The sequence below is a fragment of the Elephantulus edwardii genome, unplaced genomic scaffold (assembly GCF_000299155.1).
Source record: "Elephantulus edwardii isolate Elephantulus edwardi_28Jun2011 unplaced genomic scaffold, EleEdw1.0 scaffold00005, whole genome shotgun sequence".
In the NCBI taxonomy this organism is placed as follows: Eukaryota; Metazoa; Chordata; class Mammalia; order Macroscelidea; family Macroscelididae; genus Elephantulus; species Elephantulus edwardii.
This window is the reverse complement of record NW_006399755.1, coordinates 24,568,488-24,580,944: the sequence shown is the minus strand read 5'-3', so window position 1 is coordinate 24,580,944 and position 12,457 is coordinate 24,568,488. Positions and strand designations below refer to the sequence as shown.

The 12,457-nt window shown below is 35.1% G+C and overlaps 1 protein-coding gene across 1 annotated transcript in view; it reads left to right on the top strand.

Moving 5' to 3' along the window:
* Positions 1-12,457, top strand: part of LOC102852003 (leptin receptor-like) — a 201,200-nt gene that overhangs the window by 13,439 nt on the left and 175,304 nt on the right. Inside the window, exons 5-6 of the mRNA XM_006879839.1 lie at positions 8,208-8,353; positions 11,276-11,420. Of these exons, the coding sequence (XP_006879901.1) occupies positions 8,208-8,353; positions 11,276-11,420 (291 nt within the window). The remainder of the gene's footprint in view (positions 1-8,207; positions 8,354-11,275; positions 11,421-12,457) is intronic.

The window sequence follows — 12,457 nt, the reverse complement described above, 5'->3', positions numbered from 1 at the left end:
TGGCAATCTCTTTATATCATTTCAATTTGTGTCTCATTAACTTTATGGTGTTTGGGCTTCACTTTCAGGTCTCTGATCCACCCTGAGTTGATTTTTGTGCATAGTGTGAGATAGGGATCCTGTTTCAGCTTTCTGCATGTAGCAGCAGTCCAGTTTTGCCAGTACCACCTGTTGAAGAGGTTGCCATTTCCCCATTTGATAGGTTTTATTTACTTGTCAAATATCAGTTGACCAGATTTAGATGGGTCCATTTCTGGGTTCTCAATTCTTCTTTGTGCCTATCATTGTACCAGTATCATGCTTGTTTGGTCATTATCATTGTGTAGTGTTTTGAGGTCAGGGAGTGCTGTGCCTCCCACTTCATGCTGTGCTTCCCACTTTCTTTTTGTTCTTCAGAAGTGCTTTGCTTATTTGAGGTCTTTTTCCTCTCCAAATAAAGTTAAGTATTTCCCTTTTGCTCTGCCTGAAAAATGAATTTGGTATTTGGATTGGGATTGTGTTCAACATGTAGCTTGCTTTTGGTAACATAGTCGTTTTTACAATATTGAATTTTCTTATTCTTTAACAGGACACATTTGTCCATTTATTTAGTTTTTATATTGTGTCTTGCAGAAATATTTTGCTTTCTTTTTTTTTTGTACAGGTCTTGTATGTCTCGTTTGGTTCACTCTCAAGTATCTCAATTTGTGGTTGCCTATTGTAAATGGTATTGCTTTCTTGGTTTCCTTCTCCTAGTTCTCTTTGTTACTGTGGAGGAATTCCACTGATTTTTGGATATTGATCTTATATCCTGCCATCTTATTAAACTGGCCTTCTAGCTCTAACACTTTTTTGTTAAGTCCCTGGAATATTCTGTGTATACTATCATTATTATATGCATATTGAGACAGTTTAATTATCTCTTTGGTATCTGGATGCCTGTTGCTTCATTCTCATTTTGTATTATCCTACCATGTACTGCCAATACAATATTGAATAGAAATGGTGACAGTAGGCTCCCTGTTCACAAGGAAAATGCTTTTATTCTACCTCCATTGAGAATGAACTTGCCTCTTGATTTTGCTTTATATACTTTTCACTATGTTGAGGAAATTTCCTTCTATTCACATTTTGCTGAGTGTATTAATCAGGAAAGTGTACTAAGTTTTATAAAATGCCTTTTCTATATCAATTACTAAGACCATATGGTTCTTTTTATTTGTTTTGTTAATACAGTAAATTATATAAATTGTTTTTCTTATGTTGCAACATCCCAAGTGGAAATGATGAATATTTTTTTAATATGCTTTTGGATTGTATTGGGTAGGATTTTGTTCATGAGATACTGGTCTGTATTTTTCGTTTTTGGTAATGTCTTTGTCTGCTTTCTGTATTAGGATTATGCTTAGTTGATAGAATGTCTCTGGGAGTGTTCCTTCTTTTTCCATTTTTTAAAATACTTTAAGTAGAATTGATGATAGATCTTCTCTGAATGTTTGGTAGAATTCAGCCTGAAACCATCTGGTCAAGGACTTTTTTTTACTGGAGAGACTTTTTTATAACCTGTTCAATTTCTCCTTTTGTGATGGGTCTATTTAAGTGTTCTACTTCTGACTGTGTCACTCTGGGAAGGGTATCAGTTTCAAGAAGATTGTCCATTTCCTTTAAGTTTTAAAATGTATCAAAATCGAGTAATTAAATTGATTTTTGTATGTTGGTCTTATATCCTGCCACTTTGCTGAATTGGTAAACTATGTCCAGTAGTTTTCTTGCTGAGTCTTTAGGGTTTTCTAAGTATATTACCATGTCATCTACATATAGAGATAATTTTATCTCCTCTTTACCAAATTGGATACCACTTATTTCCTTCTCTTGTCTTATTGCAATCACTAAGATTTCCAATACAATATTGAATAGGAGAGGTGATAGTGGGCATCCTTCCTAGTTCCTCTTCTCAATTGGAATGCCTTTAATCTCTCTCCATTCAGAACAATGTTGGCTCTCAGGTTTATGTATATACTTTTACCATGTTGAGGAAGTTCCCCTCTAGTTCTATTTTGTTGAATGTTTCAATCAGAAAAGGGGGTTGCATTTTGTCAAAGGTCTTTTCTGTATCAATTGATATAATCTTTGCTTTGTTAATGTGATATATCACTTGATTGTTTTTCTTGTGACATATCACTTGATTGTTTTTCTTTTGTTCAACCATCCTTGGATACCTATTATGAATCCCACTTGGACATGGTGATTTTTTTTTTTCTTATGTACCATTGAATTGTGTTGGCAAGGATTTTATTCAGGAGTTTTCCATCTATGTTCATGAGAGGTATTTTCCTATAGTTTGGGGGTGGTTTTTAGATTTTTTTTTGGTGGTGTCTTTACCTGACTTTGGTACCAAAGATATGTTTATTTCATAGAATGTGTGTGGGTCGAATTCTATCTTTTATATTTTCTGAACTATTTTATGTAGAATGTAGAATGTAGAGAATTGGTGACAGTTGTTCTCTGAATGTTTGAGCAAAATCATTGTAACACCATCTGGTCCAGGAATTTTTTTGAAGTTGTTTTATTACTTTTTCAGTTTCTTCTTTTGTAATGGGTCTTTTCAGTTTGTGTAAGTTTATGTAGTTGTGATTTTCTAAGCATTTGTCCATTTTCTCTAGGTTTTTAATATTTTCTTGAGTATAGTTTTTCATAATATTCTATTGCTAGCCTTTTTATTTTAGTTGGTTCTGTTTCAAAGTTGCCCATTTCATCTTTTATTTGGATTATTTGTGTCTTTTCTATTGTTAATTTTGCTAGTGGTTTTTTAATTTTATTGACCTGTTCAAAGAACCAACTCCTAGTTTTGTTGATGGTATTGATTATTTTTTCTGTTTCCTATTTAATTTATTTCTGCCCTTTTCAAATAATTTTAGGGTTTTTAGAGGGTGTCGGTTTTTCTTGCTTTCCTTTTTCAATTTGTTGGAGGTATTGAGTTAGAGAGTCAATGATCATTTTTTCCTGCCTTTTGATGTGTGTGTTTATTCTATAAATTGTCCTCAGTTTACTGCTTTGGCTGTTTCCCAGAGGTTTTGGTACATTGTGTTTTCATTGTCATTTGTTTCAAGAAACTTTTTCCATTTTTGTTTCTTCTAGAGCCTACTCATGTTCAAGTAAGGTGCTGTTCAACTTCCAAATGTATGGTAGTTCCCCCTTTATAATCGTTATTAATTTCTAATTTTGTAGCATTGTGGTCTGAGAAGATACATACAATGCAATCTTAATACAAATACTAATTCCATTCTTCAACCTGTTGGAAAACATAATCTCCTTAAATTGGGCTGCTCCTTGAAGGATTCTGAGGCTTCGTCTGAGATACTTTTGTCATGTTGTAAGGAGAGATTGATTCTTGGAGAAGGCCATCATGCTTGGGAGTGTGGAAGGACAGCGCAAGAGGGGGAAGGTCCTTTATGAGGTGGATTGATCCAGTGGCTGGGGTAATCAGGATGGAAGTGTCAGAGACAGTGCTATTGGCACAGGACAGAGCAGAGTTTAGGGCTGTTGTACATAGGGTCCCTGTGAATCGCAAGTGACTTGATGGCACATAACAACAACAGCAATAACTAAAGTGATGCAAATCAAAACAACTATAAGATATTATTTCACTCCAGGAAGATTCGCAAAATTTAACAGACCAGCAAACATCAAATGCTCATGAGATTGTGGAGAAAATGTAACCCTTATTCACTGTTGGTGGGAGTGTAATATGCTGCAACCACTATGGAAGGCTGTATGGTGCTTTCTCAAAAAGTTGCAAATAGAAATACCATTTGACCCAGCAGTTCCACTAGTGGGAATATGCTCTGTAGAAACCATAACTGTTACCCAAACAATATATGCATACCCATATTTATTTCTGCTTTGTTTGCAATTGTGAAGAGTTGGGAACAATGCAAGTGCCCATTAACAAATGAATGGATAGAGAAACTGTGGTATATTCACAATACTATGCTGCATTGAAAAACAAAGAACTCATAAAATATACAAAATGGGTGACTCTGGAGGATAAGAGGGGATAAATAATGTACATTGCATTGAAACAAATGAGGGATAGAACTGTTTAAAAGCGATATGATTAGATTTTATTGTCATGACAGGAGTCCAGAATGAAAGCTGCAGTGTAGTGGACTTGGAGATAGGGATTGTATAACAACAAAAGAATTTTTCTTTTTCTTTTCAAAGATAAGAGCAAACTAGGGTGAGGAGTGGCCAAGGAGAAAAGTGCAACAATGAATGAATTGAAACCCAAAGTCTCTGTAAATTTTCATTAAAATTTAAAAAAAAAGATGCAAGGAAAAAGCAATAGGGTTCCATAATAGTCTGATATTATAGTTTTATTTTCCTCTGAATCTGTTGTGATGTCACCTCTATCATTAATTAATAAAGCTATTAATGTCTTTCTTATTTTTTTTTTTTTTAAATTTGTCCCTGGTTTGTCAATTTTGTTGACCTTTTCATAAAACCAGCTCCTGGTTTTGTTGATAGTTTCAACTGTTTTTTCAATATTCTTTCTTGTTGTTTTCAGCTATTGTTCTTATAATTTCCTTTCTTCTCAAAGCTGTGGGATTAGATTGTTGTTCTTTTTTTCTAGTTGATGAAGATGTTGCGATAGATCATTAACTTTGCATCTTTCTTCATTTTTTTATGCATTTGCTGGCCCCTGAGGACTGCCTTAGCAGGGTGTTATTTAATTTCCATATTGGTGGTTTTATAAGCTTTATCCTCTTGTTATTTCTAGTTTTTTGGCATTGTGGTCTGAGAAGATAATTTTGTATAACTTCAATGTTTTTTTAGTATGTTGAACTTTGCTTTGTGCCCTAATATGTGATCAATTCTGAAAAATGTGTCATGTGCACTTGAGAAGAAAGTGAATGGAGTTTTAGTTGGGTGCAGTACCCTGAATACATCCACCAGGTCAAGTTACAGAATGTGTAATTTAGATCTTCTGAATTCTTGTTACTTTTTTTTTTTTTAGTTGACCTATCTTTTGGTGAGAGTGATGTGTTACAGTCTTCCACCACTATTATGGTGTTGTCCATTTTTTTCTTCAATTTTTTAAATAGTTGTTTTATATATTTAGCAGGTCTCTCATTTGGCACATAGATGTTGACCAATGTTATGAATGTTGCACACTAAGTTTTTAAAGCCTAATAGAATCACAAGAGAGATTGAAGAAGTAGTTGGGTATGTTGGCCTAGAGTGTAGGAAAGAGAAATATTTCAAATTGTGCAAACATATAAATGTTTAGGAGTAAGCTCGACTGCTTAGAGTTCAAAAAGAGGATGCATAACAATGAAAGGTAAGAAGGGAGGAATAGAAGGGCTTTAATATCTTGAAACTCAAGCAAAAAAAAATTATTTCAGAAAGAGAGAGTAAGCATCTCTATGGAATGCTCTCAGGACGTGGAGTAAAATGGATCAGTTGGTTGACACTGGATTTGGCAAAGGGTACTTTCCCTCAGCTAGGTAGATTGATACAGTGATGACAGCAATGAGCTTAAGTGTGTCATAGATTGTGAGCATGGCACAGAGTAGGGCAGCATTTAGAGCTGTTGTTCATAGGGTCATTATGACTTGCACTTGCCTTGATGGAACCTAACGACGGCAACAACAATTAACCTAAGGTCCAAATGGAGGAATAACCCATAGAAAGAATGTAAAAAAGTACTATCAAAAGAGTACATCTCTTGTGAAAAAGACATGGGACAAGAAGAGGACTTGGCATATTGAAGACATTGAACAGAATTTCATGAACAAGTCAAAGAATAGAGAAAGATGAGAAGTTATTAGAATCTGAGGGCTCACGTTATTGTTGTTGTTGTTTAATGCCCTCAAGTCGTAGACGACTCATAGCGACCCTATAAACAAACAGCCTGAGCACTGTTCGCACATAGAGTTTCCGGAGGCAAGCCATTTCTGAAGTGGATGCCGCTCCTGCTTCCAGGCTTGATTTAGTTGGGAAGCTCCAGAAAACACTGTCCACCATGGGTGCCCATTACCACGATTGGCACATCACTGTCACAGTCTTCAGCATCACAGCAACCACGAGTTACCTCTGTACAGCAACGCACAGACCAGTGCTATACCACCTAGAAGAATGTTTGAAACAGCCCAGAGGCATGGTTACTGTCGGGTCCGTTGCAAATCTAGTTTCCTGAAACACAAAAACTCTCTCCCATGATCCTTTGCATCAAGGGAGTCATCTAGATATAGAAGAGGTGGGCCTTGACCAACTGCTAAGTGAATACATCTTGTTCTTCCATGTCTTTGTCAACAGAAAGAATAACAAACCAACAGCTTAGTATTTTTTTTAAATGATGAACTAAGTGTCATGACAAAAATTATCCTTTGTCCTTTTAATGGTCTGTGCACTTCCATTGTTGTTGGGAAAAAAAAATTGACTGAGTAATGGTAGGCATAATTCAGTGGAGATTAAGTTTATAAAACATAATGTATAGGAATGATTATATGAAACACAATGTAAATTAAAAAAGTGTGAACTACAATGTATACAAATTTTGTGTACAAACCAATATAAAAGAATTTTTTGTTTTTAAAAAAAGGTATTTTTATGACTTTTGTGGAATAATTTTCTGTGGTTTGAGAGAGGAAGGAAGACTTGATAAATTCTGTTTCAGTTGTTTACTTCTAGGAATAGGGAAGGAGATTCTTGAGAATGAGTGATGCTGGCTCTTCTGAGAAATTGTGCTCTTTTTAAAAAATTTTCACTTAGAAAAGGTCTTTAATAGAATACAGGTTATGTGTAGTTTATATACACTAAAGTAAGATTTCTGTTCTCTGTACATTTGTGCAGAGGTAAGATCAGAAGGAGCTCTGGTGGCCTAGTGGTAAGAAGCTTTGCCATAATTCCAAAGGTACACTGTTCAAATCCACCAGCTACTCCACACAAAAAAGATGGACAATTTCCTTCTTTGAGATTAGCTGCTTCTGAAAACCTGCTGGCAGGTCAACTATTGCTGGGTTCTGACTTGATGGTTCACAACAAGAAGATCACAGCAAATATTGGAAGGTTGGCTTATTTCACTGCAACTCTTTAACAACTCAATTCATTGACATCAAGTCAGAACTAATTTATAGCTGACCTTCCTTTGGGTTTCTGAGATTGTAAATTACACAAAAGGTGATGGCTATCCTTCTTGCCTGGAAACCATGGTGGGTTAAAACTGTTAGAGATATGTGGCCTTTGGATTAACAGCGCAAACCCCTGTAGACTATACATACCGTCATAGCTACCTTATTTCAATGTAACTCTTTTTAAAAATTTTTATTTATTTTAATAAAAGTTTACAGACTTTAGATTTCCATTCACTCGTTATTGTACACTTTACTGCCTGCCCACCGTGCCCCACCCCCTAGTCCACTCCAGTATATGCAGCTTTCATTCTTGACTCTTGTCATGACAATAATACCTAATCATGTATTTCTCCTAAAGAGATCTCTCCCTCATCTGTTTCAATGCAGTGTATATTATTTATTCCCTCTTAGTTTCCTCCAAACTCCAATGTCAGTCCCACTTTACAAGAGTAATACTTTGCAGTATTTGTCCTTTTGTGACTGAGATATTTCACTCAAGGGGCTCTTAAAAGTAGCACTATCAAATGGAGTTTATCTGGGTCTTGGAACACAAAGAGTCCAAAGGAAAAAAAATATTTTTAGGTTTCTACAATTAAGGCATATTTATATTCAGTAAAATGTATCATAGTTTATAGTTTTGTGATTTTTGTTTGCTGTCTGTTGTGTTTATGGTCACTGAAATCTGTTGTTATGTGCCATCAAGTTGTCCATGATTCATAGCAACCCTCTGCACAGTAGCTCTGAAATCTGCTCTATTTTAATCCAATCTCCCTGACTATGACATACCTAATCCTATTGCTCCGGTTACCATGTCAGTTCATTTTATCTAGAGAAGGATGGGAAATCTTCTCCTGTGTAATATATATAAAATTCCTGTTAACTGTAATAACCTTATAAATAGATAATCACAAAGACTAAATGAATTCAACGATTCTTATCATTTAGAACTAATATTGATGAATATCTTGCATTCTTTAAAATTCATAGTTGTAAAGAGAGGATGTATTGAAAATTAATTGTGACACCATTTTACTCCTGATTATAAGGAGAGTTGTTTGATTTAAAAATATTCTTTTTTTCCCCTCTCTCAAGTTAAGCCTGATCCACCTTCAGATGTACATATGGAAATCACAGACAGTGGTAACTTAAACATTTCTTGGGCTAGCCCAACATCAGTACCATTTCAACTTAAATATCAAGTGGCATATTTAGAATATACTACAACAAATGTGAAAGAAGTAAGTATAATATGGTAAATAAAAATCAATGTTTGAAGCATTTAAAGTATTGGTGAGATTTTGTAAAGTCTCTGTATGCCAATTGTGCCTAATCCTTCTTGAGAAGGGGTTGTAATTATTCAGTATCATACCCTTGGGTCTGCTTTAAGATTAGTATAAAAAATGACCACATGGACAACATTACTACATCTTCTACAAAGTACTTTAAAGATATTAAATGTATTATTGGGGAGATCTGATGGTTTATTTGTAAGGAGCTGCTCTACTAATTCAAAGGTAAATTGTTCAAACTCACCAGCTGCTCCTCAGGAGAAAGGTAGGCAGTCTTCTGTCATGTGAATTACAGGCTCAAAAATCTCACTGGAGGAACTGTTAGTAGATATTCCCACTCCATACATAACAACAACAATTATCTAATTCAGAGACAATTAGCAAATAGGAAAATATAGTTTGCTGAGTGGCATCCACTTCCTAAATAACATGTGTCCAGAAATCTTATAAACTTCAATAAATATGAATAGTTGTAGAGGAGCGTCAAGCCTTTTGTTCATAGGGTAAATATGAGTTGTGCTCAACTCAAAGCAATCAACAACAACAATTCCTTCTGTGAGATTAACTGCCTCTGCAAGCCCATCAGAAGGTCAGCTATGGGTTGGTTCTGACTCTATGGTAAATAACAACATTCCTTTGTTGAAGCTTTAGAAGCATGTGCAAAAAAGTGTAGTGTAAAGCTTCAAAAACAATGGTTTTGACTACTGAGTTGCTTTCTCTTTGATATGCTTCTAAAAAAATAACAAATTAACATATGTCCGACTTGAAAGTAACTCATAGTTGATATTTCAGATGTAATTTTGAACTTCAGAAAACGTCTCAAAATTAACAGATACATTTTTACTTTTTTAATAGTTAAGAACATAAAAAGTAAACACACACATTATATATTTAGTTATAATTATATACATTTATTATTATACACAGCCACTCTTCCCTGAGATGGATTGACTCCATGACTGGGGTAGTAGAGGTAGGTGTGCCGGAGACATTAAGGTTAGCTCATGGTAGAGCAGGGTTCAGAGCTGTTGTGCATAGGGTTGCTATGAGTCGCAGGCGACTTGATAGCACATAAAAACAACTCTTCACTTAGCAGCATCATTATGTTCCATGGACCAGGTTGTTATGTGACTCTGGACATTATGTGAAAATAGAAACTAACTCCACTAGGTCACAAAATGAAGGATGACTCCATCATTATACAAGTGCCAAATTATGTCAAATGTATCCTGCCAATGGATGTCCTTATAATAGCCAACTTGACTCCACTGCTAAGTATGAAACCACTGAGTCATGGCCCAGCCACACTGATGCATAACTTTAAACGTTGCAGCCAGAGCTGCTCTCCCCTCACACATCATTAATGCCAAGTGAACATTACAATGCTCAAAATAGCTAAATAGATTTTTTTTCTGGCTGTGAATGCAACATTTTTAGTCTATGATCCTAACAGTGTAGGAAAGACATTAACAAATAACTTTTGAGCGCTTTGGCAGAAAATGAAATTTATTTATTTACTAATTATTTGCTAGTCATTATTTTATGAAAGGTATAAGAATTTTATGAAGGCTCTATTTCTTCTCTTTAAAATACTATTTTGATTCCTGCACAGTAGCTTACCCCTAGGTTCTATTTATCATTATTTGCACTCTCCTCTATGAATCTCTGGCTTAATGGTAAGGTGTTATATTGCCAATCCAAAGGCACATGGTTTGAATCTATGTAGGAATATACATAGTTAAATCTCTTTCCACTTCTGAACATTTTTTCATGCTGTATTACACATTATGACAGGACCTGGAAGCTTCCCACTGACAATAGTTGCAACCCTCAAATACTGAAAGACCATGCAAAACTTAACATTCAGTTAAAATTTTTTCATTTTAATTGTCATTGTGACTTTGTTACTTGGGAATATGAGCTATTTAATTGATAAATTTGCAAATATTTTTTATTGGTGTCAGTTTAATTTCACTTTGGAGTAATTCCACTACACTCTACTATTCTAATCCCTTTAAATTTATTGAGAATTGCTTATGTTGAATGTTGATAAAGAATCCTATCCTAATTATCTAGTGCTGCTGTAAAAGAAAAGTACCATAAGAGTGTAGCTGTGCCCACAAAGAGGAAGTGCGACTAGGGGCTCCCTAGAGGCAAGGATGGGGAAACTTCACCTCACACACTTTAGGCATGTTGTCAGGAGGGTCTGTCCTTGGAAAAAGTGAACATGATGGGAAAGGTGACGGGTCAGATAAAGAGAAGATGACACAATGATTGTAACAATGGGCTGGAGCATGTCAGAGATTATGAGAGTGATACAAGGTAGGACAAGGTTTAAATCTCTTGTTCACAGGATCACTATGACTTGAAGTTGACTGATGGCACCTAGCAACAATAAATAACTTTAGCAAACAGAAATTATTATACTCACCATGAGACAATAATTTGCGACTACAGGTTCAAATTCAGGACATGCACTTTAGAGAAAAGCTTTGACCCTCTGTTGACTGGTGGATGTTCTTTGTTTCTTTTCGGTGTCTACAATTAGGTTCATTGGTGGTCTTAATGTAGCCTGACATCCGTCTTCCCCATCTCTACTTTCTTCTCTATGCTTAATCTGATCCTTTTTTAACTTGGCTTATTAATGAACACATGATATTGATAACCTCAATAACATAACAAAGAAACAAGTACTCCCAAATGGGATTAGTGATTCTTCCATTTATAGAAAAATTAGAAATATATGTATTTGTTATCAATTCAAGATACAAAATTCATATCTTGAGAATAAATGTTCAAGTCTATAATAGTTAACATTAACTTGGTGTTCTGATGGTTTAAAATGAACACTTAACATTTGACATTTATCAGATTACTGAGACGGTCGTATCTACATTCTTGGAAGTAGAAAATGTGCGTCCTAGCACCGTATATGAGATCCAGCTTCGGGCTAAGAGACTGCGTGGCCCAGGAGTCTGGAGTGACTGGACCGCCATTAATATGTTTATCACACCAGGTAGGTGTTATGTTTCATGGTGTCGTAACTTCTGTTGGGAGAAGGAGACATTTCCTGAATAGTTCTTTGGTACATTTTAAGGTTTGTGGAAATTAACCAAAGGGGGTATGAAATATTATTTACATTTTAAACAAGTTAGTAGGTGAATTAAAACTTTCTAAATATAAGCATATTAAGACCTCTGGATTTAGTTGTTTCCATAGTAATATCTTGTTTAGCTATTTTTTCCTATTAAAAATATTAGTAAAAAGTTTCTAAATTAACAAATTCAGAACACCACTTGTATTTTTATTCCTTTAATTCATATTAATGTGATACATTTATTTAACATCAATTTAAAATATTAAAATTCTGCTTTCTACAAAGATGGCACTGAAAGCAAAGAAGGAAACCCCTGCTCCTCCCAAAACCCAAGCCAAAGCAAAGGCATCAATTGCCAAGAAGGCAGTCCGGAAGTGATTCCATAGCCAAACATAAAGAGAAGATCCACACATGACCCAACCTAAGATGCCGAGACTCCAAAATCAGCCCAAATACCCCCAGATGAGCACTCCCAGGAGAAACAAGCTGGACCACCGTGTCATCATCAAATATCCCCTGACCACTGAGTCAGCCATGAAGAAGATAGACAATAACAACACACTTGTATTCATTGTGGATGTCAAGGTCAACAGACACCAAATTAAACAAGCTGTAAAGAAGCTCTGTGACATTGATGTGGCTAAGGTCAACACTTTGATTAGGCCTGATGGAGAAAAGAAGGCCCTTGTTTGACTTGTTCCTGACAATGTGTTTTGGATGTTGCCAACAAATTTGGAATTACCTAAACTGTGTCCAGCTGGCAAATTCTAAATATAAATTTTTCTCACACACAGAAAATATTAAAATTCTCTTTCAGTCCTGTGTTTTACATAATAAAATAATTATTTTCACTCCATGTGCTTTTTTTTTACAAGTCTCAGTTTTCATCTTTTTTTTTTTTTTGCAGTTTTCACTTTTTTAAGGTTGTTTTAAAAATCAGACAAGCTCCTATCTTC